General features: G+C 55.1%; 2 protein-coding genes across 4 annotated transcripts in view; one reads left to right on the plus strand and one right to left on the minus strand.

Moving 5' to 3' along the window:
* Ltbp3 (latent transforming growth factor beta binding protein 3) lies at positions 1-16,009 on the plus strand. Of its 2 annotated transcripts, XM_005351762.2 has the most exons (28): positions 1-1,110; positions 3,585-3,914; positions 4,063-4,265; positions 4,430-4,535; positions 4,724-4,816; positions 4,971-5,093; positions 5,461-5,619; positions 5,710-5,895; positions 6,631-6,647; positions 6,724-6,796; positions 6,946-7,044; positions 8,949-9,074; positions 9,211-9,342; positions 9,439-9,567; positions 9,791-9,913; positions 10,057-10,179; positions 11,073-11,198; positions 11,400-11,519; positions 12,948-13,076; positions 13,488-13,655; positions 13,767-13,850; positions 14,082-14,210; positions 14,298-14,435; positions 14,522-14,662; positions 14,810-14,971; positions 15,046-15,126; positions 15,209-15,340; positions 15,437-16,009. In XM_005351762.2, the coding sequence occupies exons 1-28, from the start codon at positions 789-791 to the stop codon at positions 15,586-15,588; spliced, it is 3,906 nt and encodes a 1,301-aa protein (XP_005351819.1). In that variant the 5' UTR covers positions 1-788; the 3' UTR covers positions 15,589-16,009. The 2 variants fall into 2 exon arrangements, with proteins under 2 accessions (XP_005351819.1, XP_005351820.1); XM_005351763.2 differs by lacking the exon at positions 14,522-14,662 and having other exon boundaries at positions 2-1,110.
* Positions 15,911-24,320, minus strand: part of Scyl1 (SCY1 like pseudokinase 1) — a 12,429-nt gene continuing 4,019 nt past the window's right edge. The window contains exons 6-17 of one of the 2 annotated variants that reach the window (XM_005351760.2): positions 22,868-23,026; positions 22,387-22,494; positions 21,785-21,898; positions 19,319-19,474; positions 18,202-18,390; positions 18,011-18,086; positions 17,607-17,771; positions 17,103-17,242; positions 16,699-16,767; positions 16,404-16,610; positions 16,259-16,319; positions 15,911-16,180 (exon numbers count right to left, since the gene is read on the minus strand). In XM_005351760.2, coding sequence (XP_005351817.1) covers positions 16,056-16,180; positions 16,259-16,319; positions 16,404-16,610; positions 16,699-16,767; positions 17,103-17,242; positions 17,607-17,771; positions 18,011-18,086; positions 18,202-18,390; positions 19,319-19,474; positions 21,785-21,898; positions 22,387-22,494; positions 22,868-23,026 — 1,569 coding nt within the window. In that variant the 3' untranslated portion in view covers positions 15,911-16,055. Of the gene's footprint in view, positions 16,181-16,258; positions 16,320-16,403; positions 16,611-16,698; positions 16,771-17,102; positions 17,243-17,606; positions 17,772-18,010; positions 18,087-18,201; positions 18,391-19,318; positions 19,475-21,784; positions 21,899-22,386; positions 22,495-22,867; positions 23,027-24,320 lie in introns of both variants that reach the window. The other variant, XM_005351759.3, reaches the window with a different exon arrangement.

The raw sequence follows: 24,320 nt of genomic DNA on the forward strand, positions 1-24,320 counted from the left end.
GGCCTCTGGTCTTCCAAGCAAGGCCCATCTGCCTCGGTTTCCCCATTTTTGACCTGGTGGGAAAGGAGCTGAGCGGGGAGGTGTGCGCAGGCCTCCGCACCCCGCCCGGAGGAATCTGGCGGGACAAGCCGGGGAGTCCCAGGTGAGGACTCTGGAAAGGACCCAGCTCGATTCCCGCGCCGGGCGGGCACCTGGGGGACAACCCCCACTCCAGCCGGCGCCCTCCCAGCTGCACACCGTGCTTCTCCGGTCAGCAGTGACGACGCTTGAACTAAGGGGGAAAGAGAGAGAAAGGGAAAAAAAACTGTCTCCTTGGCCCGGGGCCAGCGTCCCAGCCCCCCTCGCCGCCGGCGCGCTCCAGCCAGGGAAAACAACTGCTCACTTCTCCCTGCGTCCTCCCCGCGCGCTCCCAGCTTCCCGGCGGCCGCGGGAGAGGAGCCCGGCCAGGGGGAGGCGCGGAGCGGGCCGGCCGCCCGGCCTTCCTCTCCCCTCGCTCCTCCTCTCCGCCTCCACTTGCTCCGGCCTCCTCGCTCCTGCCTCAGTTCGGGGCCTGGTTGGGTTTTCTCCCGGCCAGGGAAGTTTCTTCGCTCTACCCGCAGTGCAACTTCCGTCTCACTCCCTCGCAGCGGGAATCCCGGTCGCTCCTGCTGTCCCCTCCCTGCCCTCGGCCTCGGCTCCCCCACCACCCCGCTTTGCCCTCTGCAGCCCTCTCCCCGGGCTCCCAGCTTCCGATCCTCGCCCGGGCTCGCCCCCCCTGCCGTCACCTCCCCGGGGTCGTGCGGCCCCGGATGCCCGGGCCCCGAGGGGCTACCCGCGGCCTGGCCCCTGCGATGCTCCCAGCCGGGGCATCGGGGCTGTTGGCGCTGCTGCTGCTGGCGCTGTTGGGCCCGGGCGGCGGGGCCGAGGGGGGGCCGGCCGGCGAGCGGGGCACGGGCGGGGGCGGGGCACTAGCCCGCGAGCGCTTCAAGGTGGTCTTTGCTCCGGTGATCTGCAAGCGGACCTGTCTGAAGGGCCAGTGTCGGGACAGCTGTCAGCAGGGCTCCAATATGACGCTCATCGGAGAGAACGGCCACAGTACCGACACGCTCACCGGCTCTGGCTTCCGCGTGGGTGAGGGCCGGGGGGGATCTGGCTGGGGGCATAGGGAAGGGCAGGCCAGGCTACAGCACCAGGCAGGAAGCGGAGTGGAACATAGGCATAAAGGATGGGGAGCTGGAGTATAGCAATTGGAGATCTGGGAACCAGGGTGCTTGAGAGTCTGCAGTCCTTAGAAGCCAGAGTTGAGGGGATGCGTGGAAGCCTGAACTTTTAAGTATTGGGTTAGGGTTGAGACTTGAGCTGGGGCCCCGGAAGACACAGGCTTCTTAGGAGGTGCCCAGTTATAGGAGGGAGCAGACAGGGGCTTGGAGAGATGAGAACAGGGGTAGGAAGTCCAGAGAAGCAGATAAACATTTCCCTAAGAAACAGAAATCTTTTTAAACTGTCTAGTTTGGCATGGTGGAAGGAGACACCTGTGTTCTCTGGGAGGAGGAGCTAAGGTCAGGGACTGGGGTGAGGGAGTTAGTTGTTGGCAAAATCTGAGGGGGAAAGGCTTTGAGGCCATTAATGGGGTGCTAAGAAATGGTACGGGCCTGGAGGGGGGTCGTTTTGGGTCTTCAGTCAGCTGAAGTTACAGTGATTTCCATATCACCCATAAACTCCAGACACCTCACAGGCCCCAGAGCTGCCTCCACCCCAAGGCTGAGGGACCTCCTGGTCAGCCTAGAGCCTACCCCTTCCTCAGCATCTCTAAAGAAAAGGCCTGGGGCTCCAGACTCCTCCCCTGGGGCCCTGCGGGCCAGGCAGGGGGGAGAGGGGAGGTGTCCCAGCTGTAATTACCTCCTGGACAGGGTAATTAGGCCGTGCCCAGGATGGTACAGGAAAACAGCCCCTCTCACACATTCCTGTGCTCACTCAGCTCCAGAGCAAAGAAGTCCCAGTGGTGTGTCTGTGTGTGTGTGTGTGTGTGTGTGTGTGTGTGTGTGTGTACAGGGCATGCACAGGCTTTGGCATGGCACACTCAGATTAGTTCATGTTCTGTGAGTCTCGGGTGTGTTTCTACAGTCACTGTCTGGGAGTGTTTACACAGTGAGCCCGTATTTGTGTCAGTGAGTCTGTGTGTGACAGGCCCTTGCCTGGTCATCCTGTGCAGGCTGCTGTCTCTCCATGCTGCCCACATCCCCCAGGCTCGGTGCCCGGGCCACAGTGGGAGGGTGTCATAGAGAGGTCACTCTCACCATGCAGGGTGACTCACTGGAAGGCAGGAAGGAGAGGATCCTGCCTCCTCCGGCCCAGGACACACCTCTGTTGCCCTCGAGGCCTGGCCTCTGGAGACTGTGCAGGATGGGATGGACTAGTCTAGGATGCTTCGTGTCCACCCAGAGGATCAGGAATGAGCACACGGCCACCTTCCCACCCCAGAGAACAGGCAAGAGAGGGCTGGAGATGGAACTCAGGGACACAAGACTAGAAGGACGTGTTCTTTCCTCGACCCCTGTACCTCCTCTGGGACACAGAGTTGAGGATCACAAGACCTTGTCCTCCAAAACACCTGTAGTGGGAGAGGCAGGTATGAGGACAACCCAGCAAAGTGCCAGCCAGGCTGGGCAGGGGGTGGAGAATGAGGAAGCCTCCTTCCTGGGAGAGAAACATCCAGAAGGGATCCATGTGGCTGTGCAGCAGTAGTGAAGGGCTCTGGACCGGAGGAAAGGTAGAGAGAACACCCTGAGAATGCTGGTGCACTAGTACGAGGGAGGTAGGGCCTGGGCCAGGGATGTTCAGGGAAGAACAGAGGGAGCTGGACTGAAAAACGGTTCTGGAACGTGGCCTCAAATGTTCAGACCCGGAGTAGAACAAGAAGATGAGTGAAGGGGTGGGGCTCTTTTCTGCTTGAACTTTGCCTGAGGCAGGTCTCTCCAGTCACACTGGCATTGTAGACAAGTGGGAGAGAGGCAGAAGCCCTGAGGGGGACCGAGTTCAGGGGACACTATGAAGGCTGTAAATGGGACAATCGGAGTCTGAGCTCCCAGCAGTAAGCCCGCTGGATAGAGGTCCTGAGTTCTGACAGCTTCAGGGGCCAGATCCTGGTGAGGTCAGAGATTGACAGCTGGGGTAGGGGAGTAGTATGGAGGGAGGGGGTGAGGATGAACTAGGGAGAGACTTGAGACCTGAACCGAAGAGAGAGCTTTAGCTATCACTTCTACAGTCTGCACCACACTGGGCCAAGCATCTGTATAGCCACTGCCTCCAAGGGAGCATCACTACCATGGATGAAGGCACAAGCATGAGCAGGGGAAGCTGCTCAGAGACAGAGGACATATGACCAGGATTTAAGCCTGGAATTTAAGGTTCCAGAATCCATCTTGGATAGAAAGGTGTTGGAGACCTGCAGAAGGCCATTTCCACGTGTGTGATCTGTTAAAAAATAGTCAGCTTCCCAACTGGGCAGAGCCAATACGTGGCAAGGAAGTTGAGCCAGGATGTGGGTGATGATGGCCTGGGAACTGAAGAGCCACCAGGCCCTCACCCCTGTCTCCTCCTCTCAGTGGTGTGCCCTCTACCCTGCATGAACGGTGGCCAGTGCTCCTCCCGAAACCAGTGTCTGTGTCCCCCGGACTTCACGGGGCGCTTCTGCCAGGTGCCTGCTGCAGGAACTGGAGCGGGCACCGGCAGCTCAGGCCCCGGACTGGCCCGGACTGCGGCCATGTCCACAGGCCCGCTGCCGCCCCTTGCTCCAGAAGGCGAGTCTGTGGCTAGCAAACACGCCATCTACGCGGTGCAGGTGATCGCGGATCCTCCCGGGCCGGGGGAGGGACCCCCTGCCCAACATGCTGCTTTCCTGGTGCCTCTGGGGCCAGGACAAATCTCAGCAGAAGGTACTAGGAGACGGGCAACCCGGGGGTGCTGAGACGGGCGGGCAATAAGGGTGGCCGGATCTGGGCGCGGGTCGGGCCCTGGAGGAGCTCAGCAACGCGACCCTCCAGGCGCGGGACAGCCCTGAGGCCACCGCGCCCCGCCCCCCAGTGCAGGCTCCGCCCCCCGTGGTGAACGTGCGTGTCCATCACCCTCCGGAAGCTTCCGTTCAGGTGCACCGCATAGAAGGGGCAAATGCAGAAGGCCCAGCCTCCTCCCAGCACCTGCTGCCACATCCCAAGCCCCCGCACCCGAGGCCACCCACCCAAAAGCCACTGGGCCGCTGCTTCCAGGATACGCTGCCCAAGCAGCCCGTGAGTAAATCCATAATTCCCCATCTATCTTAGGGTCACCCTTGTTATCAGGACAGCATGCAATTGAGTGTCACAGGTTAGGGCTGGAAAAAGAAAAGAAGCTTCAGGAAAGGAGGCAAATGGGGGAGGGGCGCTCTAACTCCTCTCCACATCCCTCCCTCTAGTGTGGCAGCAACCCTTTGCCTGGTCTCACCAAGCAGGAAGATTGCTGTGGGAGCATCGGTACTGCCTGGGGACAAAGCAAGTGCCACAAGTGTCCACAGCTTCAGTGTGAGTGCCTGACTCAGTGCAGCATCTCCTATAGGGTGACCCAGCTCTCTTTCTCGCTCCCTGCCATAGGAGTCTCCAACCCTAGGCCCACCAGATCCTCTCTCCCCTCCCCAGAGCCCTCTTTCCTCTCCTGCAGGCCCCCAGTATTTCCTCAACTTGTGGCTATTGTGTCTGTCCTTTCTCTGCAGATACAGGGGTGCAGAAGCCAGGACCTGTACGTGGGGAGGTGGGTGCTGACTGCCCCCAAGGCTACAAGAGGCTCAACAGCACCCATTGCCAGGGTATGGTCAGCTGGAGACTCTGGTGGGCAGGTGGTCATGGGGGGGTCCCAGGGTGAGCGAGAAAGGAGTCTAACTAAGGTAGAACCCTCAAGTGTATGGAGCAGCTTGCTGCCACCTATGGCCCCAGCTACAATGATCAAACTGCTCATCACAGATATCAATGAATGCGCGATGCCCGGCATGTGTCGCCATGGAGACTGTCTCAACAACCCTGGCTCTTATCGCTGTGTCTGCCCACCCGGTCATAGCTTGGGCCCCTCACGGACACAGTGCATTGGTAAGACTTGGGGACTCTTGGTCCTGGGAATTCACAAGGCATGGATGGGAGGGAAACAGCTCCGAACAGACAGAGGTCAGAGGTCAGAAGACGTCCACGTGGGTTAAGGGTTGAGAGCAGAAGCAACAAGACCCAGAGCACACAGAATCAGTGATGAGCTCACATGAGGTCAGATGAAATCAGGGACCTGTAAGTCACTGGTTTGATGAGAAGAACAAATGAAATTCAGAATTCAAATCAGGAGTCAGGAGTCACACAGGTGCCAGGAAATCGCACGAGGTCGTGGTCACATAGAGAAGCAGGGTCTAGAGCAACGGGGCTGAAAGGGGCAGTGTTCAGGTCCTGGCCTCCACCACCACCTCTGCAGCAGACAAACCAGAGGAGAAGAGCCTGTGTTTCCGCCTGGTGAGCACCGAACACCAGTGCCAGCATCCTCTGACCACACGCCTCACCCGCCAACTCTGCTGCTGCAGTGTGGGAAAAGCCTGGGGTGCACGGTGCCAGCGCTGTCCAGCAGATGGTACAGGTAAGTCAGGGGCATATAGGGGTAGCGGGGATGGGGGGCAAGCTGTACCTGTCCAGGAATTCACTTGCTGTGTCTGCATCTCGACCACAGCAGCCTTCAAGGAGATCTGCCCGGCTGGGAAGGGGTACCATATCCTCACCTCCCACCAGACACTCACCATCCAGGGTGAAAGTGACTTTTCCCTTTTCCTGCACCCTGATGGACCACCCAAACCCCAGCAGCTGCCTGAGAGCTCCAGCAGAGCGCCACCACCTGAAGACACAGAGGAAGAGAGAGGTCTGACTTGATCCGGTGACTCCAGATCTACAGATAAGACTCACAGCCTGACCTCCTAAGGCAGTGTTTCTCAACCTGTGGGCTGTGACCCTTTGGGGGTTCGCATATCAGATATTTACATTATGACTCATAACAGTAGCAAAATTACAGTTATGAAGTAGCAACAAAATAATTTTATGGTTCGGGGTTACCACAACATGAGGAACTGTATTAAAGGGGCACAGCATTAGGGAGGTTTTAAACCACCGATGTCAGGTTTAACTCCCTAGCCTAAACCACTGACCCTAGGCCTTCCCCTCCTACCCTCAGCCTCAGTTTGACCGTAACTATCACCTCCTACTCCAGCACTGTACAAACCTAGCTCAGTGCTGTTGGGTGGTTAGCACACACCTTTAGTCCAGCACTGGGAGGCAGAGGCAGGTGGATCTCTGTGAGTTCCAGGCCAGCCTGGTCTACAGAGTGAGTTCCAGGACAGCCAAGGCTACACTGAGAAACCATATCTTGAAAACAAACAAATAAAAACAAAACAAGCAAATAAACCTAGCCCAACCAATGCTCTTTAGACCACGACCACCAAGCAAACATACCCTAATCCCAGGATCTAAACTTTGACCCTTGACCTAAAGGCGTAAATTTTGAACTCTCAGAGATTTCCCCTAGCGATGCAGCCCTAGCCTTTGATCCTTGATTCTTCGCCTTCCATCCTGTCGTTCAATATCTCATCTTCTTTTTTAGGCGTGACCATGGACCCCGTGAGTATAGGAGCCCAAGTGGAGGGGGTAGGGAGACAAAGGAAGCAAGGAGGGCTTATATTACTATCAACCACAGCCAGTGAGCGAGGAGCGATCGGTGCAGCAGAGCCACCCCACCGCCACCACGTCACCTGCCCGGCCTTACCCAGGTGAGCCCGGCACTGCAAGTGGGGGCGGTTCTCGGGAGCTAAGTCACTGGGAGGCGTGGGCGTGGCTACAGTGAGTACAGGGAGGGGAGCTTGGGTGTGGCCTGCAGGGGGTGGGTGGCTCTCTGAAAAGCCCCTCCTTCTGCCTGCAGAGCTGATCTCTCGCCCCTCCCCACCTACCTTTCACCGGTTCCCGCCAGAATTGCTCCCGTCCCGAAGTGCAGTAGAGATCGCCCCTACTCAGGTCACAGGTAAGGCTGCCAGCAGGCCACATCCTAGGAAGTTTCCTCCTCCGTCGCTTCCGTGGCTAACGGGTTAGCGCTTGCCTGAGCTGCGTGCTGGGAAGTTTGCCTTCCAGTGGGCCTGCTAGTATGACGGTCAGCTCAGTCTGAGAGTATCCATCCTTCAATTTATATTTATTGAACACCTACTTTGTGCCTCCCAAAATAAACCGCAAACAAAGCAAACAGATCAATCCAGATCTGGTGGCTCACACCCGTAATCTCAATATTCACGAGGTGCAGGCAGGATTGCCTAGAGTTCAAGGTCAGCCTGGATTATCATGTGACACCTACAAAGCAGATCAATAATTAAAGTCTAGCGTGTCTCATAAATGCTACCTCATAAAGGTAAGAGAGAAGACAGGAAGATTAAAGGATGAGACATTAGCTAGCAATAAGAAACTGTGTGTGTGTGTGTGTGTGTGTGTGTTGGAGAGAGAGAGAGAGAGAGAGAGAGAGAGAGAGAGAGAATATCTAACATTTTAAAGAATTCTAGACATTCAAGAGAAGTGGAGAGGGGAGGGACATGGAGATTCAGAAAAAGAATATTCCAGCCAGATGGTGGTAGCACACACCTTTAATCCCAGCACTCAGGAGGCAGAGACAGGTGGATCTCTGTGAGTTTGGAACCAGCAGCCTGGTCTACAGAGTGAGCTCCAAAACAGTCAGAATGGTTACACTGAGAAACCTTGTCTCAAAAGGAAAATAAAAATAAAAAAATAAAAAAAGAACATTCCAGAGAAGTTAAGTCTGGGCAAAGGTGTAGAAAAGTATGAATCATTGGTGGGGGAGGAGAAACCACAGAGAACCAAGGGAAGGCCAGTCCGCTTGATGCCAGAGACTGTGAAAAGCTTCTGCAAGGATTTGAGCATTGTAATAATGGCAGTGCAGACTGAGCAATCCCCGCCAGGCTCTATGTGAAGAGCTTCACAAACCAAACATCTTTTAACTTTCTCACATCCTGAAGACAACAAAGGCTTGCCTCATTTCCAGATGAAAAGAAGCTGAGGCTCAGAGAGGTTAACAGTCTGTCCCTGGGTCACAGTGGAGCCGTTCAAACCAATGACATAGGGACTCCAAAGCCACAGTCATTGAAGTTGACTGAGACCCTGGGTCTTGATGAGCGGAAATGAGGGCTCAGGTGGATGCTCCCTGGGGATTGTGGGAATGTGGAGGACAAGGTGTCGGAGCGGAGAGCGAGTTAGCCTATGGAGAGACTCCAGACAGACAGCAGCCTGCAGTGCCTGCTGGTCAGCTCTGTTTTGACAGGACAGCACTTAGCATCAGCCTGGGCTTCATGGGAGGGTGGGGGTCAGAAGGGGAGAGGAGGAAACAAGAGGGTGAGAGGGGCCCCCCACAGGCCGTCTGGGCACAGTTCTGGCAACAAGTTGTTTCCAGAAAAATTGAAAATGGGGGACCCAGGTCCTAGGAACAAAGGGGGTTGAAGTCACTGACTAGAAGATATTAGTAAGCCGGAGATGACAGGGTTTAAACTATTGATGTGCATGGGGAGAAGGTTGTCCCAGGAACCCTTGGAAAGGAGTCTTAAAAACATAAATAGGGCACTTAGGCGATGTGGTTTGATTTGAGGTGACACAGGACAAGCTTTTGGAATGCTAAGGACGGAAGTAACAAAGGTGGCAGGGAAGGCAAGGACACAGGGGTCCTATTTGGAGACTTTCTGGAGCAAGGACATTAGGATTATTTGAGATGAAGTTTAGGAACTCCTAGGATTCAGATACCGTGTGCAGCCAGGGGTCACTCTGTGACCAAGCCTTCCTGAGCAGTAGGGTATAGTAGCTGCATAGCAACAGCCGCCTCTGGGATGTGGCAGAATGCAGGTATCCCCCTGACCCGATCCACCCATGCCGCAGAGACGGATGAGTGCCGATTGAACCAGAATATCTGTGGCCACGGACAGTGTGTGCCTGGCCCCTCGGATTACTCGTGCCACTGCAACCCGGGCTACCGGTCACATCCGCAACACCGCTACTGCGTTGGTGAGCCAGGACATCAACGTTGTCCTCGTTGGTGGCGAGGGAGTGTGTGTGTGTGGGTGTAGGGGGGGGGTGGCCCAGGGGATGACCGGGACTCTCAACCTGCCCCTGATGTCTCCTGGTCTACCAATCCTTCCAGATGTGAATGAATGCGAGGCGGAGCCGTGTGGCCCCGGGAGAGGCATCTGTATGAACACTGGAGGCTCCTATAATTGTCACTGCAACCGAGGCTACCGCCTCCATGTGGGCGCAGGGGGACGATCGTGCGTAGGTAAGCGCAGACAGCCCCGGGCTATCCTGGGACTACGTGGTGGGATCTGCTCCTTCCACCCGCCCCATACCCATCGCACGCCCTGTCTTCGCTCAGACCTGAATGAGTGCGCCAAGCCTCACCTGTGCGGCGACGGCGGCTTTTGCATCAACTTCCCCGGTCACTATAAATGCAACTGCTACCCTGGCTACCGGCTCAAATCCTCCCGACCTCCCGTGTGTGAAGGTGGGGTACCCGTCCAAACGGAAGCCGGATCCATGGCTGTCCCTCCGTCTAGGATGGGGGCGGGAGGCCTGCACCCATCTATGGTCCTCTAAGGCGGGGGTCAGGAAATCCCAAGCCGGTCCATTCTGCCTCGATTTGTGACAGAGGGAGGCCCTGTCATGTTGAGCACCGGACCAGTCATGTTGTTCCCAGATCTGTCCTCTTCCTTTTCCCTTCCGTGCAGACATCGACGAGTGTCGCGACCCTAGCACCTGCCCCGATGGCAAATGTGAAAACAAACCTGGCAGCTTTAAGTGCATCGCGTGCCAGCCCGGCTATCGCAGCCAGGGGGGCGGGGCCTGTCGTGGTGAGGGCGGTTCAGGCTCCACGTGGGGGGCGGGCCTCCTGGGAGTAGAGCCCCTCCCCTAGCCCTGGGGAGGGGAGCCTCACCCCCAGCAGCTTGCAAATTGATGTGGAGCCCAGTTGTGATGCTAGCGTTTCTCCCTGCAGATGTCAACGAGTGCTCCGAGGGCAGTCCCTGTTCTCCAGGATGGTGCGAGAACCTTCCCGGCTCCTTCCGATGCACTTGCGCCCAGGGATACGAGCCCGCACCGGACGGCCGCAGCTGCGTGGGTGAGCTCCAGCTTGCTCGGCAGACAATGGCTTATGTCGTCAGCGAAGCAGCTGGGCCTTGGAGGGTGGATTTTTTTTTTAATGTAGATGGGTGTTTTGCCCATATGCATGGATGTGCACCATGTACAAACCTGGTGCCCTTGAAAGCAAAAAAGGAGACCAGACCTTCTGGAACTCAAAAGTTACTGGCCTCTGTGAGCTGCCAAGTGGGTGCTGGAAATCCAACCCCAGTCCTGTGTAAGAGCAACAAATGCCCTTAACTACTGAGCCATCTCTTATCTCTTAAGAGATGAGGATTGAAACTTTTGCCTGCAAAACTTGTTAATTTGAAGGGGGAAAAAGGATGTCAGACTAGAGACTCGTTAGTCCTCTTCCCTGTAGTAATCTTTATTATGTACCAGAGAAGCGGGCTGGAGCCTAGAATTCCCATATGGAACTATCGGCTGTGGACTATGGGGCTCTGGAAGTTGAGGTGACCCTGCTGACCCAGGGAGAGAGGATTGGATAAGATAGCATCTAGCAGGGCCTCATGGCTACCGAGTCTAAGGGAGACAGGGGCGGATGAAAGGGCTTTGGGAGATGAGAGCAAAGGAATTGTTGGGAGGGTGAAGGTGGCTTCAGAGCTGCGTCTGAGAAGCTGGGGCCTTAAGCCTCGTGAGAAGAGAGGACACCTCCCGTTTGGTGAGTGAGTGAAGACACGCACTCTTTAGCATCAGACATGACTGAGGAATCCTGGCAGCACTTGGCTTGGACACCATACATGGTTTTTATGCGGGCGCAGGGTGAAGCCCCCTAGGCCTCAGCTCTTGTGCTCCAGACAAATGGGCAGCCGTGGGGAACAATACCGGAAAACCGAGACCACCTCCAGCCTGACGCTCCTCTGTGCCCTGCAGACGTGGATGAGTGTGAGGCTGGGAGGAGCATGTGCAGCAATGGTATCTGCACCAACACACCGGGCTCCTTCCAGTGCCAGTGCCTCTCTGGCTATCATCTGTCAAGGGACCGGAGCCACTGTGAGGGTGAGGGATCCTAGAGCCTGGCCGCTGGCCTGCCCTACCTACCCCAGGACTCTGCTGCCCAGGTCCAGCCCCCACCCAGATGCCAGTTGTGGTTTGGGGGTGTGGGAGTGATCCAGGGCTCTCGGAGTAGGGAACTCGGATGGCTCTAGCCTGTGTGTATGGGGTCAACCCCTGAGAGTCTCCAAACCCTGGTCTCTACAGACATCGATGAATGTGACTTCCCCGCGGCCTGCATTGGAGGTGACTGCATCAATACCAATGGCTCCTACAGATGTCTTTGTCCCCAGGGGCATCGGCTGGTGGGCGGCAGGAAGTGTCAAGGTATGAGGAGCTGGCTGAGAGCTCCTGAATGGGATGGCAGGGCAGTGTAATCCTTCGACACCCTGTAGCCTGTCTGTGGTCTTTTCATCCACTCATCCGTCCATCCATCAATCCAGCTGGCTCCATTCACGCTTGCATTTGTTCTGAAACAAGGATCATGGTGCCGAGCTTACTACATTCAAGTTTCAGTCGGCTTTTTTTATTTTATTTTTTTTTATTTTTTATTTTTTTTTTGGTTTTTCGAGACAGGGTTTCTCTGTGGCTTTGGAGTCTGTCCTGGAACTAGCTCTTGTAGACCAGGCTGGCCTCTAACTCACAGAGATCCGCCTGTCTCTGCCTCCCAAGTGCTGGGATTAAAGGCGTGCGCCGCCACCGCCCAGCTCAGTCATCTTTTTAACTTTTTGATATTTAATTTACTCTAATTTTATGTGTATGTGTTTGCCTGAATTGTCTGTGCAGCACATGAGTATGTGTCCATATAGGCCAGAAGAGGGCGCTGGAGCTACAGGTGGCTGTGAGTGGACTTGTGGGTGCTGGGTCATCTGGAAGAGCAACAATGCTCTTAAGGGCTGAGCTATCTCTCCATCCCCTCTGCTCAGCTCTTCACAGATACAGTAGCCCGGCCCTTCAACTCACCTGTACGTACATTCACTGAGTGATACCTGCATACCCGTTTGCCTAGGCTGTCCTAGATAGCTCAGCAGTAATCTGGAGATCCTAGATTGGAGGGGTCATGGAAATGACTCTCAGGGTCAGGGTGAAGGTGTCTGGAAGTTACCTAAAGGGAGGTGCCTAGGGAACTGGGACTTGAAGCCTAAGGGATCCTTCAGCATGGGTCTGTGGGGAAGGGGGTCCTTCAACAGGGGGCTGTGGGTGGGGAGGGGGTCCCTCAGCAGGGGGCTGTGAGTGGGCTCTACCCTAAGAAGAACAATTTCTAAGTTCTCATTGTGGGTTTTAGAGGAGAGGGAATGATTCTGTCTTGAGCAAAATTTTGGGAGAAATGGAAAAGTGATGGGCCGAGTTGGATGGCTTTATCTGTCATCCCAGCTACATGGGAGGCTGCGGCAGGAAGATCTCAAGTTCAAGACTAGCTTAGGAAACAGACCTTGCTTCAAAGAATAGCAAATCTGCGATGGAACTGAAAGGGGAACAGAATGAAGGTTTCCAAATGCCAGCCGAGAGTCAGGAGTTCATCCCGTGCCAGGAGGACCTAAGGGCTTACAAAGGCTGGCAGCAGTGAGCATCATGACGTCATAAACCTACCCACACAGACAGACCCAAGGAGATGTCCCTTGTGTGCGCTTTGAAAACAAAGCAGAAATTCGGGTTCTAAGCCTGTGTAAGGCTTTTGGGCAACCCTATGGAAAGAGGGACTGGGTCTCCCCAAAGCTGAACCTGCTTGCTTCCTGCTCTCATTGCACCTCCTAGATATAGATGAGTGCAGCCAGGACCCAGGCCTGTGCCTGCCCCATGGGACCTGTGAAAACCTCCAGGGCTCCTACGTCTGTGTCTGTGACGAGGGCTTCACACTCACCCAGGACCAGCATGGCTGTGAGGGTGAGTGCCCTTCCCTTCTCTCAGACTGGATAATCCTTGGAGTGACAACCACCGGGCTCAGAGATGTGTTCTGGTTCCACCTTTCTGAATTCCCAGAACAGGAAATCCTCTTTGCCTGGGAAGAAGTGGGATGGAGCTAGACCTCTCACTAGGTGACAAGGAGAGCAGAGTGGGTGCAGTTTAGGGTACAGGAGACAGGTCAAAACTACTATCTTCATAAATTTTTTTTTTTCCGAGATAGAGTTTCTCTGTGTAGCTTTGGAACCTGTCCTGGAACTAGCTCTTGTAGACCAGGCTGGCCTCGAACTCACAGAGATCCACCTGCCTCTGCCTCCTGAGTGCTGGGATTAAAGGCGTGTGCCACCACTGCCAGGCTTATCTCCATAACCTGAATTGTCACCCCCTCCCCAGAGGTGGAGCAGCCCCACCACAAGAAGGAGTGCTACCTTAACTTTGATGACACCGTGTTCTGCGACAGCGTGTTGGCCACCAATGTCACCCAGCAGGAGTGCTGCTGCTCACTAGGAGCTGGCTGGGGAGACCACTGTGAAATCTATCCCTGTCCGGTCTACAGCTCAGGTCAGGAATGTCACTGGGAAGCAAAGGGCTTCCTTCTGGGTAGCTGGGAAAGGAGGGAGCAGGCACATGCTCAGTCCCGTGAACCCTCCCGCGGTTTCTCTCACCCTGCAGCTGAGTTTCACAGCCTCTGTCCTGACGGAAAGGGCTACACACAGGACAACAACATCGTCAACTATGGCATCCCAGCCCACCGTGGTAAGCGCTAGCCTAGTGCTTCCCTTCTCCTCCCCAATGTGATTTGTGTTGGTTTACTGGTGCTGGTTGGGTCAACCACTTGCTGGGTAAGCCCCACTCTTTATGCCAACGTGATCCCAATAATTCCAGCCAATAATCTAGGTTCAGCTCTCCCAATAAGCCCCACCCAAGGGGCCTGAGCCCGCAGGTAAAGGAGAGCCCACTGGGCATTCACGTTTCCCTTGCTCTCAGACATCGACGAGTGTGTGCTGTTTGGGGCGGAGATCTGCAAGGAAGGCAAGTGTGTAAACACACAGCCCGGCTACGAGTGCTACTGCAAGCAGGGCTTCTACTACGATGGCAACCTGCTGGAATGTGTAGGTGAGCGCAGGAGCCAGTGGTGTCCCTGGGGAAGTGGCCACCCTGATCTAGGCCTGCTCCTGTCACCAGCATTCTCTCCCTCCGCAGACGTGGACGAGTGCTTGGACGAGTCCAACTGCAGGAACGGAGTGTGTGAGAACACACGCGGTGGCTACCGCTGCGCCTGCACGCCACCCGCAGAGTATAGCCCGGTGCAACGGCAGTGTCTAAGCCCAGAGGAGATGGGTGAGGCCCAGGGGATCAGCGTGGGGAGGAGGGGCTGGAGCCCAAACTGAACTGTGATTACCACCACCACTCCCCATGCCCCCTAGACGTGGATGAGTGCCAGGATCCGGCTGCTTGCCGCCCTGGCCGCTGCGTCAACCTCCCGGGCTCCTACCGCTGCGAATGTCACCCGCCCTGGGTGCCCGGGCCCTCCGGCCGCGACTGCCAGCTCCCTGAGAGCCAGGCGGGTGAGGGCGACATTCGTCCTGGGCAGATTTTGAGTCCCATCAGGGTGGAACCCCCCACCCCCACCCTGGGCCACAGTCGGCAGGTGGGATGGACCGAGGTGGGCAGTCCCTACCTCCCTCCTTGTTGATGCGGGTCTTGATCCACAGAGCATGCCCCAGAGCGACGTGAAGTATGCTGGGGCCAGCGAGGAGAGGATGGCATGTGTATGGGGCCCCTAGCCGGGCCTGCCCTCACTTTTGATGACTGCTGTTGCCGCCAGGGCCGGGGCTGGGGCACCCAGTGCAGACCATGCCCGCCACGTGGCACTGGTGAGCTACCCGAGGAACTAGATGTAGGGACTTGAGAACATAAATCAGTGTTGCTGACGCTACCACACTTCTAGGGTCCCAGTGTCCGACTTCGCAGAGTGAGAGCAATTCTTTCTGGGACACGAGCCCCCTAGTGCTGGGGAAGTCTCCTCGAGGTGAGTGAGGCCAAGGGCTCAGAGGTGTGGACTCCATCGATGGGGGTCGGTGGTGATATGTATATTCCTCTGGCGCACACAGACGAGGACAGCTCCGAAGAAGATTCAGATGAGTGCCGCTGTGTGAGCGGTCGCTGTGTGCAGCGGCCAGGAGGGGCAGTGTGTGAGTGTCCTGGCGGCTTTCAGCTGGACGCCTCCCGCGCCCGTTGCGTGGGTGAGCAAGACATTGGGGACAGAAGGGCAGAGCAGGGGTCGGGAGACACCACACTGGAACTTAACCTAAGCCCACATCTGTCTTCCTACCCTGTAGACATCGATGAGTGCCGAGAGCTGAATCAGCGTGGGCTGCTGTGCAAGAGCGAGCGGTGCGTGAACACGAGTGGTTCCTTCCGCTGTGTCTGCAAAGCTGGCTTCACACGCAGCCGCCCTCATGGGGCCTGCGTGCCTCAGCGGCGCCGCTGATGCCACCTTGGCCTGCACCTTGGTCAAGAGAGTTTCTACTGATGTGGAAACAAGTACATCCCTTACTCCTGTCCAAATCAGAGATGGACTCAGCGACCCTCCGGGGCCCAGAGATCTCCTTCCTGCACCCCAACACCCAGGGGTGCTCCTGTCTGCAGAGTGCTGTCTGCTTTCCTCCCTGAGGAAGGTCCCTAGAAACTGCAAAGTCAGATCTGCCCCTTTAATTTACTCTTGGCTTTCAAAGCAAATTTATATTCACACCCTAAGTTGGGATGGCAGCACCAAGAGCCACAGCTTGGGAGGGGCTAGGCTGAGCTGGAAGCAGGATGTGAAATAGAATTTATTGTGGCTTTGATTATGTACACTAGATGTGCCAGGTGACCCGGCTCACATGGTTTGTACAATAAATACATCCTCCAGGTCTGCTCCACTGATCAGAAGTGCCCGGGGGTTGGGAGATAGGGGTATCAGTCCAGTTTTCGGGCTCCCAGCTTCATGGGCCCCTTGGTGGCCTTTTTCTCTGCCCGCTTGGCTTCCATTTCCCTCCTCCGTTCCTCACGCTTTTTCCGTGCCAGCTCTGCCTTCATCTGTCCTGGGATCAGGAAGAAAAAGGGTCTCAGCTCCCTGCTCCCGTACCTGCTCCTGCCAGCCCTTCATGGGAAATACTCACTGCTCTCAGCCTCCACGCCTTCCCAGCTGTCTTCACCCCAGGAGTCTGGGTCTGGCCTGGGCTGAAAGGAAAATGCAAGCTACAGTGGGGGCCAGCTCCCAGCAGCAGTCACCCCAAGTACCCCATGCTCTCAATGGGCCAGTACCTGGGCACTAGAACGAACAGACAGGGCAGCAAAGGGGTCACCCTTGTCACTGGGCTCTGCACCACCCCAGTTATACTCGCTGGCTGGCCGGGTGCCTTCTGGGGGTGACTCTACAGAGCTGGGCTCCTGCCAGCCCTGGTCCCAGGAGCCCTCAGCTTCCCAGCTGTTCCAGGCTGACTCCAGAGGTCTGTGGTCTGAGTGGCTGACCTGGGAGTGGACAATGGGAGAGAGGCAGGCTAGGAGAGTGAAGAGACTAACAGTGTTTCACAGATAGCCCCTGCCGGACCCAGCCTACTTGTCCAGCTCGGCTCCCTGGGCCCTTGACACTCCAGTCGTCCTGCTGCGCCAGCACAGAGTCAGCTTCCTGCTGCAGGGTGAGAAGGAGGAAGGCATAACCAGCAATACTCTCAACCCTCAAGAGGACAAACACACTGAGCCCTCTTAGCCATGGCTCAGCTGCCTCTTGGTTTTTATTTTTGAGACCTACCCACTCTCTCCTTTCTCACCCAGCTCTTGGGGACCCTGGAGTTGAATAGGGACTCAGTGGCTGTGCTAGCCCCCATGACCAATCCGTGAAGCTCACCTACCAGGATGCCATGCAATGAGGGCGAGTCCAACTCCAATCTGTGGACTCCTCTAAAGGATGGCCTGTGGCCTTGCGCTGGGGTTCCCTGGGGAGACCTCCTCAGCCCCACTCACCTCTAAGCTGCCCCAGTCCTCATCGTCCCATCTGTCAGCAGTGGCGCCGTCTTCTGCTGTGTCTTTGTCTTCTTCCTGTGTCTCCCAGTGGCCTGAGGTCGTTGGGGTGTCAGGGGCAGGGGCTGGAGGAGCAGCATCTCCTGGGGAACAAAGAGTCTGAGCTAGCCAGGCGGTGGTGGCGCACACCTTTAATCCCAGCACTCGGGAGGCAGAGGCAGGCGGATCTCTGTGAGTTCGAGACCAGCCTGGTCTACAGAGCTAGTTCCAGGACAGGCTCCAAAGCCACAGAGAAACCCTGTCTCGAAAACTCAAAAAAAAAAAAAAAAAAAGAGTCTGAGCTCTCGGGGAGATCTTGGGACAGGACAGAAATTGCTAAGAGGAAGAGTACCAGGGAGAGTAACTAGCCATCACCCCATGCCTCATGTCCCTGCCGCCACATTAGGAAAGCCTAACAAGAGTGGCTCTCAGCCCTCAGACACTGATGCGGGAGCCTGGGATACTCACCCTCTGGTACTGATCTCTGGGTCACAGTGGTCTCAGATGGCATAGGTGTGGGGTTTGCACGGATGAGCTTGGAGGTGAGTGAGGATACCCCGGTTACAGCCCAGCCTGCCCAGCTGGCTGCAGCTCCTCCTGCTCCCGGGCTGGATGCTGCATGGACATCTTTCTCTGGATAATGAGAGACAAGTAGGTACAGGCTTCATGGAGAGATGATAGAAGAGCCAGCTCAGCAACAGCAATCCACAGCAAACCCTCCCTTCTCTAGGCCCAGTTCTCCAAGGTATGGAACAGGGAGCTGCTTGCTGACTTTTTTTTTTCCAGCTTTCAGAAGCTCCCATGGGATGGGACATACCAGGGAACTGTAAAGGACATGGCAAAGGGAGAGAACTCAAGTGTAGGTCACTCACCTACTTCTGCCAGTTGAGTAGGATCTTCCGATACAGACTCCAATTTGGACAGGAAGCTTCGGATGGTCTTAAAGGCCTGTGGAGCAGCAAGAGGTCAAGCTGGGTGCTCCAGCACTCCCAAGGATTGCCAGGCCTCTTGGAGACTGGTTATCCCTAAGCCCAACCCTGGGGTCTGCCTGGTTGGGCCTTACCTGGTCCCGCACAGATTTCTCAGGGTCCACAGTAAGGCCGCAGAGCACAGGCAGGATCTTGTGGGCACAGTCATCCATTGAGTAGAGATTGTGTGTGGCAGCAAAGCCCAGGACACCCGCAACCCGGGACGGTGCAAATGGGTCCTTAGTGGCCCGGCTGAAGGCGGAGGTGAGGACCCTGTGTCTAGTCTGAGAGCCCAGATTGACAAAGGAAAGGATGCTTCAATGTACAGAATCAATAAGGGGCCCCAACTACCAGACCTTTACTTCCTAGGACAGGGCCATCCACTGGAGCCAAGGTCTGGAAATAAGAACCTATCATTCACAATGTAAAAGAAGAGAACTATGGCAGGCAGTGTGGTGCTCATATTTAGCCCCAGCACTTGGGAGGCAGAGGCAAGTGATCCTGTGAGTTCAAGGTCAGCATGGTCTAGACAGCAAGTTTCAGGACAGCCAGGGCTACAGAGAGAAACCCTGCCTCAAAAAAAACAACCTAATAATAATAATAAAGGAAGAGAATCTATAAACAAATATGTACCTCGGCTTTTCTTGGATCGTTGGGTTTCACGCTGCCTCAAGGTGTAGGGCCAGAGCAGCAACCCTGAGGCTGGGCGTGAACCTCCTCTCCTCCCTACCTGCTGATCCTATTCATCCATTCCTTTGATTTTTCCATTTGTTTGTTTTGTTTTTGAGACAGGGTTTATTTGTGTAGCTCTGACTGTCCAGGAACTCTGCTCTGTAGACCAGGTTGGCCTCAAATTCACAGAGATCTGCCTGCCTCTGCTTCCCTAGTGCTAGGACTAAAGGTGTGCACCACCACACCCAACTTTCATTCATTCTTGTTTAAGTGTCTAGGCCTAGCTGAAGCTCAAGTTTATAGACTGTGGCTAAGTGATGCATGAAGACATAAGAGTCAAGCAGACCTGAGTTCAGAACCCAGGTCTACCACCTTACTGGCTGTGTGCTCTGCAGCTGACTCCACTTCAAGAAGCCCAGGCAATAGGTCTCATGGAGCTCAGGGACTGAGTCTCGAGAACAGTGAGGCCCCACGGACACAGGGTTGCTTTGTAGCCCCGAAGGAGGCTGCTATCCTTCCACAGCTCTACAGGACACTCACAGTAGCACTGAGGTAGGAGCCGATTTTGCCCAAGCAGACCGTGGTGTTGCAGCGGATGGGACCCTGGTCATCCTTGGCTTGCAGTCTTGCAAAGTGCTTCATCAGCTCCACATTGAGGTTGGTCTCATTCAGCTTTGGGGCCAAGAGCAGCATGGACTGTAGAGTGGAGGGGTGGAGGGTCCAGTGAGCCAGGGCAAGAACAGACTCCTGGGGGAGCGCATAAGCCACCAGTGGGCCGTGGCTTTGAGCAGGGCTGTCAGACCCGCCCAGTCCAGTCCTGTCCCAACTAGTATATTGAGAGGGAGTCCCTTAGTTCTGTCTCCCTTCTACAGCAAGACCCCAGATGCTTGCCGACATTATGCTTCGTTTGGACTTACATATCAATATACTGAGAGCCATTCTACCACACTGGTTCATCCATGCTGAGGTCACTGATGACCTCCAATTTACTAATTTTCAATTTAACTGTTTTTTTTTGTAGCCCAGGGCTGTCCTTGAACTTGCAACCCTCCTGCTTCAACCTCCCCTGAGTGCTAGGATTAGAGGCATACACCACCATGCCTAGCCATTAAATGTATTTATTTATTTTTCTTTTCTTTTTATCTTTTTGTTTTTTTAAGACAGGGTTTCTTCGTGGAGCCCTGGCTGTCCTGGAACTTATTCTGGTTGGCCTCAAACTCAGAGATCCACCTGCTTCAGCCTCCCAAGTGCTGGGATTAAAGGTGTGCACTACCACTGCCCGGCTATTTACTTATTTTTTCAAATTACTAAATGTAATGGCTCTTCTAGTCCCTTTCTGTTGCTGTAACAAACGCTCTAACCAAAAGCACCAGGGAAGGAAAGGGTTTGTCTTGTCTTACAGCTCCCAGGTCATAATCCAGCATCGACCCAAGTCAGGACAGGGATACAATTCAGAGCATGAGGGCAGAAGCCAGGCATGGGAGTCACACCTTGAATCACACCACTCAGGGGGCAGAAGTCTATCTCTGAGTTCAAGCCCAGCCTGATCTACACAATGAGTTCTAGGACAGACAGTCACATAAGAAGATCCTATCTCGCCGGCGGTGGTGGCGCACGCCTTTAATCCTAGCACTTGGGAGGCAGAGGCAGGCGGATCTCTGGGAGTTCGAGGCCAGCCTGGTCTACAAGAGCTAGTTCCAGGACAGGCACCAAAGCTACAGAGGAACCCTGTCTCGAAAAACCAAAAAAAAAAAAAAAAGAAGATCCTATCTCAGAAAAAGCTAATAGGGGAAAAAAGAACAAAGGAGCATGGGGGCAGGAAGTAGGAGGAAGCGGCTCTTTCTTACCAGTTCATGGTTTCTTGTGGAACACGGGACCACCTACTTAGGGATGGCTGGGCTGTCTTACAGAAACCAGAAGGAAGCTAGTGCCTCACAGACATGCCACAAGGCAACCTGACCTAGGAAAGTCGTCGTTTTGAGTTTCCCTCTTCCTAGAAGACTCCAGGTTGTTACAATTAAAATGCACAGGACAAGGGCCAAGCTTCTCTTCCACTATCCCTGACCTACGGTGTTTCAATACCTCCACGTTCTTCCCTAGCTGACTGCTCTGCTCACTGAGACCTGGATGGTCGGAAACCTCAAAGTGCACTCTTTGGCTCCTTTTGCACCTGACACTCTTGCGCTTCTAAGTCCTCTCACTGCATGGCTCACACGCGCACGCATGCTGTTTGAACCTGCAATGCTCTCAGATGCAGTGGAGGCTGGTCCTGCTGCAGGGCAGCAATGCACAGGATGAAGCTTCCTGGAATTGACTGATCCAGAGGTCTCTAACCTCACCAGTTCATAATTTGATGGGTTGTTGGGAGGTGATGGAAGCTTGGGAAGTGAACCTAGTTCAAGGCAGTGGATCCTTGAGGACAAACCCTTGGGAGCTATCACTTGCCCCAGCCCCTCCTCTTTCTGTCCATCTGTGATGTGGAGAGCTGTTCTACTTCACTTCATGGCCCCCGTCAGAATTTCCCAGCTCTTCACGGGCTCAGATGCAACAGAGACAAGTGGCCATGGACCGAAAGCCCCGAAACTGACCCCCAAACAGATCTTCCCTCTTCAGGTTGCTCCGGGTATTCTGTCCCAGTGGCACTAAGCTGAGAACAGTCCCCTGGGGTGCACCCTAATGTCACCGTGTTCCCCGCACTTTCCCAGTGCATAATCCACCTGGCAGTAAAACCCAGCTGCCCCAATCGCAGCCCAGCTCTGCCCAGCCCCACTCCTCAGTCTCTCAGTACACTTGGATGAGAAGCCTCCGAATCATCCGCAACTCTCAGAAAGCACTGTCAGCCCCAGCTTTGGAACGGCCCATTCTCTCCGAGTGCTGCCATCACCATCCCAGGCACTGCAACAACCACCACACACACTGTCTCAAACCAAGGCCTGTGCTCCAGAGAGAACCACTTCCCTGTCCTGGGAGACAAGAAATGGCCACTCTAGGCCTGACTACACCCACCTTGACTGTCTGCTCCCGGATGGCAGGGTTGGTGTCCAGGAAGCCATGTACAACATGGGGGAAGATCTGGGTGTTGACTGTAGGCTCGTCGAGGTATTGGATGAACTGCTCCATCTGTGGTCCAGGGTGTGGCGTGAGAAGATGGCCGCACCCCACCAAAGTCAGAGCCACTCTGGCTTTGACTGTTCAGTGCAGACACTGGCCACCAGGCAGCCTCCCGAGTCCAGCTCATGCACATGTCCTCAGGAGGGAAGGGCATTTGGCAGGGACTGGTCCCTGCTACCTGAGTCTTTCTGGCTCATGAGAACATTCTAACCTACAGGCTAACACTCTGTAGCTGTGGGGCTGACGGGAGAAACCGTGTCCTACATTAGAGGACCTAAATGACAGAGTCTGGAGAGCCCAAGGCTACAAGGAGCCCTGGGACCAGCTCCACCTCCCCAGAGTTTTCCTGGCCCTTCATCTGTGGAACACTCAATGGTAAGGGGTTCAGGGTACCTTTATAGCCAAAGCACAGGCTCCGGCCACCTGTCTAAGGTTGGGGGTGACTAGAACCAGGGTCTGGGAGGAGGACCTGGGCAGAAACTGGCTGAGGCCTCTACCTGCTGGAGGAGGCGGATGCGCATGGCACGGTCGGTGGATGAGAACATCTTCACCACCACGGGGATGATCTTCTGCTGGTACTCTTCAGCACTGAGGAATTTCCCCACCTGAGCAAGGAGGAGAAAGAGGGGCTTAGCCACATCCACGGGGCTAGGGCAACTTCACAGGGTTCCCTCAACTTGCTTGGGCTCACTGCAGACTTCCCAGGAGAGGAATGAGGTGATGGTGGAGAAGGCTTGGAGAAAAGGAGGAAGGCACTGAAATAATAATAATAATAATAATCTATAAGCAGAGGAATCGCAGCACAGAACTGTTCTTCCCACGGGCTACAAGTCCGCCTGACTCCCTCCCGCTGTCAGGTGGCCTTGCTTGCTAAGTCAAGAGGACATTGGGCTTGCGTCCACCCTGAGAATGCTTCTCACCCAGGGCTGTATCCATTCAGGTCTCTGTATCCCACAGCTCCTGCCTGGCCCCATTTACCTTGAAGAGGGGTGTGAGGACCACAGCCCCAGCGTTGCCGAACTCAAAGGCGGTCAGTAGCTGGGGCAGCACCTTGTGCCGAGAGAAATCTTCAGGAAATGAGTCTAGACTCTTGCTCAGCTCTTGGAAGAACTTCTGCTTCTCAGCTGGCTCTTTGATCTGGGGGGCAAAGACAGGGTTCAAGGGGAAAACAGCCTCACCACACACACTCCAGACTCAGATGAGGGTGAGGCTACCCCAGGCTGGGGGACAGGAGCAATGCTAGGGAGCCCAGCTCTCCACTTAGCAGGTGATCATGGGCAGACTCTCCCCTGTAAAATAGTGTAACAACTCTACCACCACTCTGAGGATTCAACCAGAAAACGTTCATATGCGCTGCCAGCAAGCCAGGCCGGCCATGCACGCTGTGATGCCAGCACTAAGGAGGCTAATGCAGGGGGATCTAGAGCTCGAGGTCAGCCTAGACCACACAGTGAGTTCAAAGCCAGCCAAGGCTATATATTTAGACCCAATGCCTGGCACGCAGCCAGTGTCTTCTAGTGACCATCCTTGCTACCCTGTCACTTACCCTGTAGGGTAGACAATGGCTAGAAAGATTAAACCCCTTCATCAGCATGTCCTTTGCTGCTCACAACAACCCACATGAGGAAACTGAGGCTCAAAGCAGGAAGGATCTTACTTGGTCCTTGCCTTGGCCTGGCTGGGCACACTGGGTGGAGTTTCTGGAGAGCCATAGAAGAAGTCAGGGAACAGGCACAGTTTGCCACTAGACTGGGCCCAAACGCTCAATACTCCATAGTCCTCCTAATACCCCCACCAGAGGCGGTCAAACCCACAGCACAAATTTCCTGAGCACAGACTGAAAACGAAACCCTCCACACAGCATCTCAAATAACCCTCACACAACTTTATGAGGCAGAAAAACATGAGTACCTTACCAACAAGCAGCAGACAGAAGAAGGAGCTTGTTTAAAGACACACAGCTAAGAAGTGACCAACAAACCTCTGCAACCTTGCACAGTGTAAAAACATGTTGTCACCCACCCACTCACAAAGGAAGATGAGGGTGGAGGGGACCATGGCCAGAAGCGGGGCATGGCAGCACATGCCTTCCCAGCACTGAGGAGACCAAGGCAGGATTGAGGATTCAAGGCCAACCTGGGCTGCACAGTGAGGCCTTGCCTCAGGAAGAAAAAAGCCAAGCATATGGAAAGTCATGACCCCAAACCCCTTGCACCCTGTTTTACCACCATCCCACAGAGGTAGCTTGGCCCAGAACCAGCAACCACGGCTGAGGATGAGGAAAGCTGAGGTGCCTGGGAGTTGCTTAGTCCAGCATGAGCGGCAAGCTCTGCCCCAGCGCTGGAAATGAGGAAAGTTCAAAGAGACCAAATCACAGCCAAGGCCACCCTTCCACTGTGCTGGTTAGTTTTCTGTCATCTGGGAAGAGGGA

Source organism: Microtus ochrogaster, chromosome 8 (genome assembly GCF_000317375.1).
Source record: "Microtus ochrogaster isolate Prairie Vole_2 chromosome 8, MicOch1.0, whole genome shotgun sequence".
NCBI classification, from domain to species: domain Eukaryota; kingdom Metazoa; phylum Chordata; class Mammalia; order Rodentia; family Cricetidae; genus Microtus; species Microtus ochrogaster.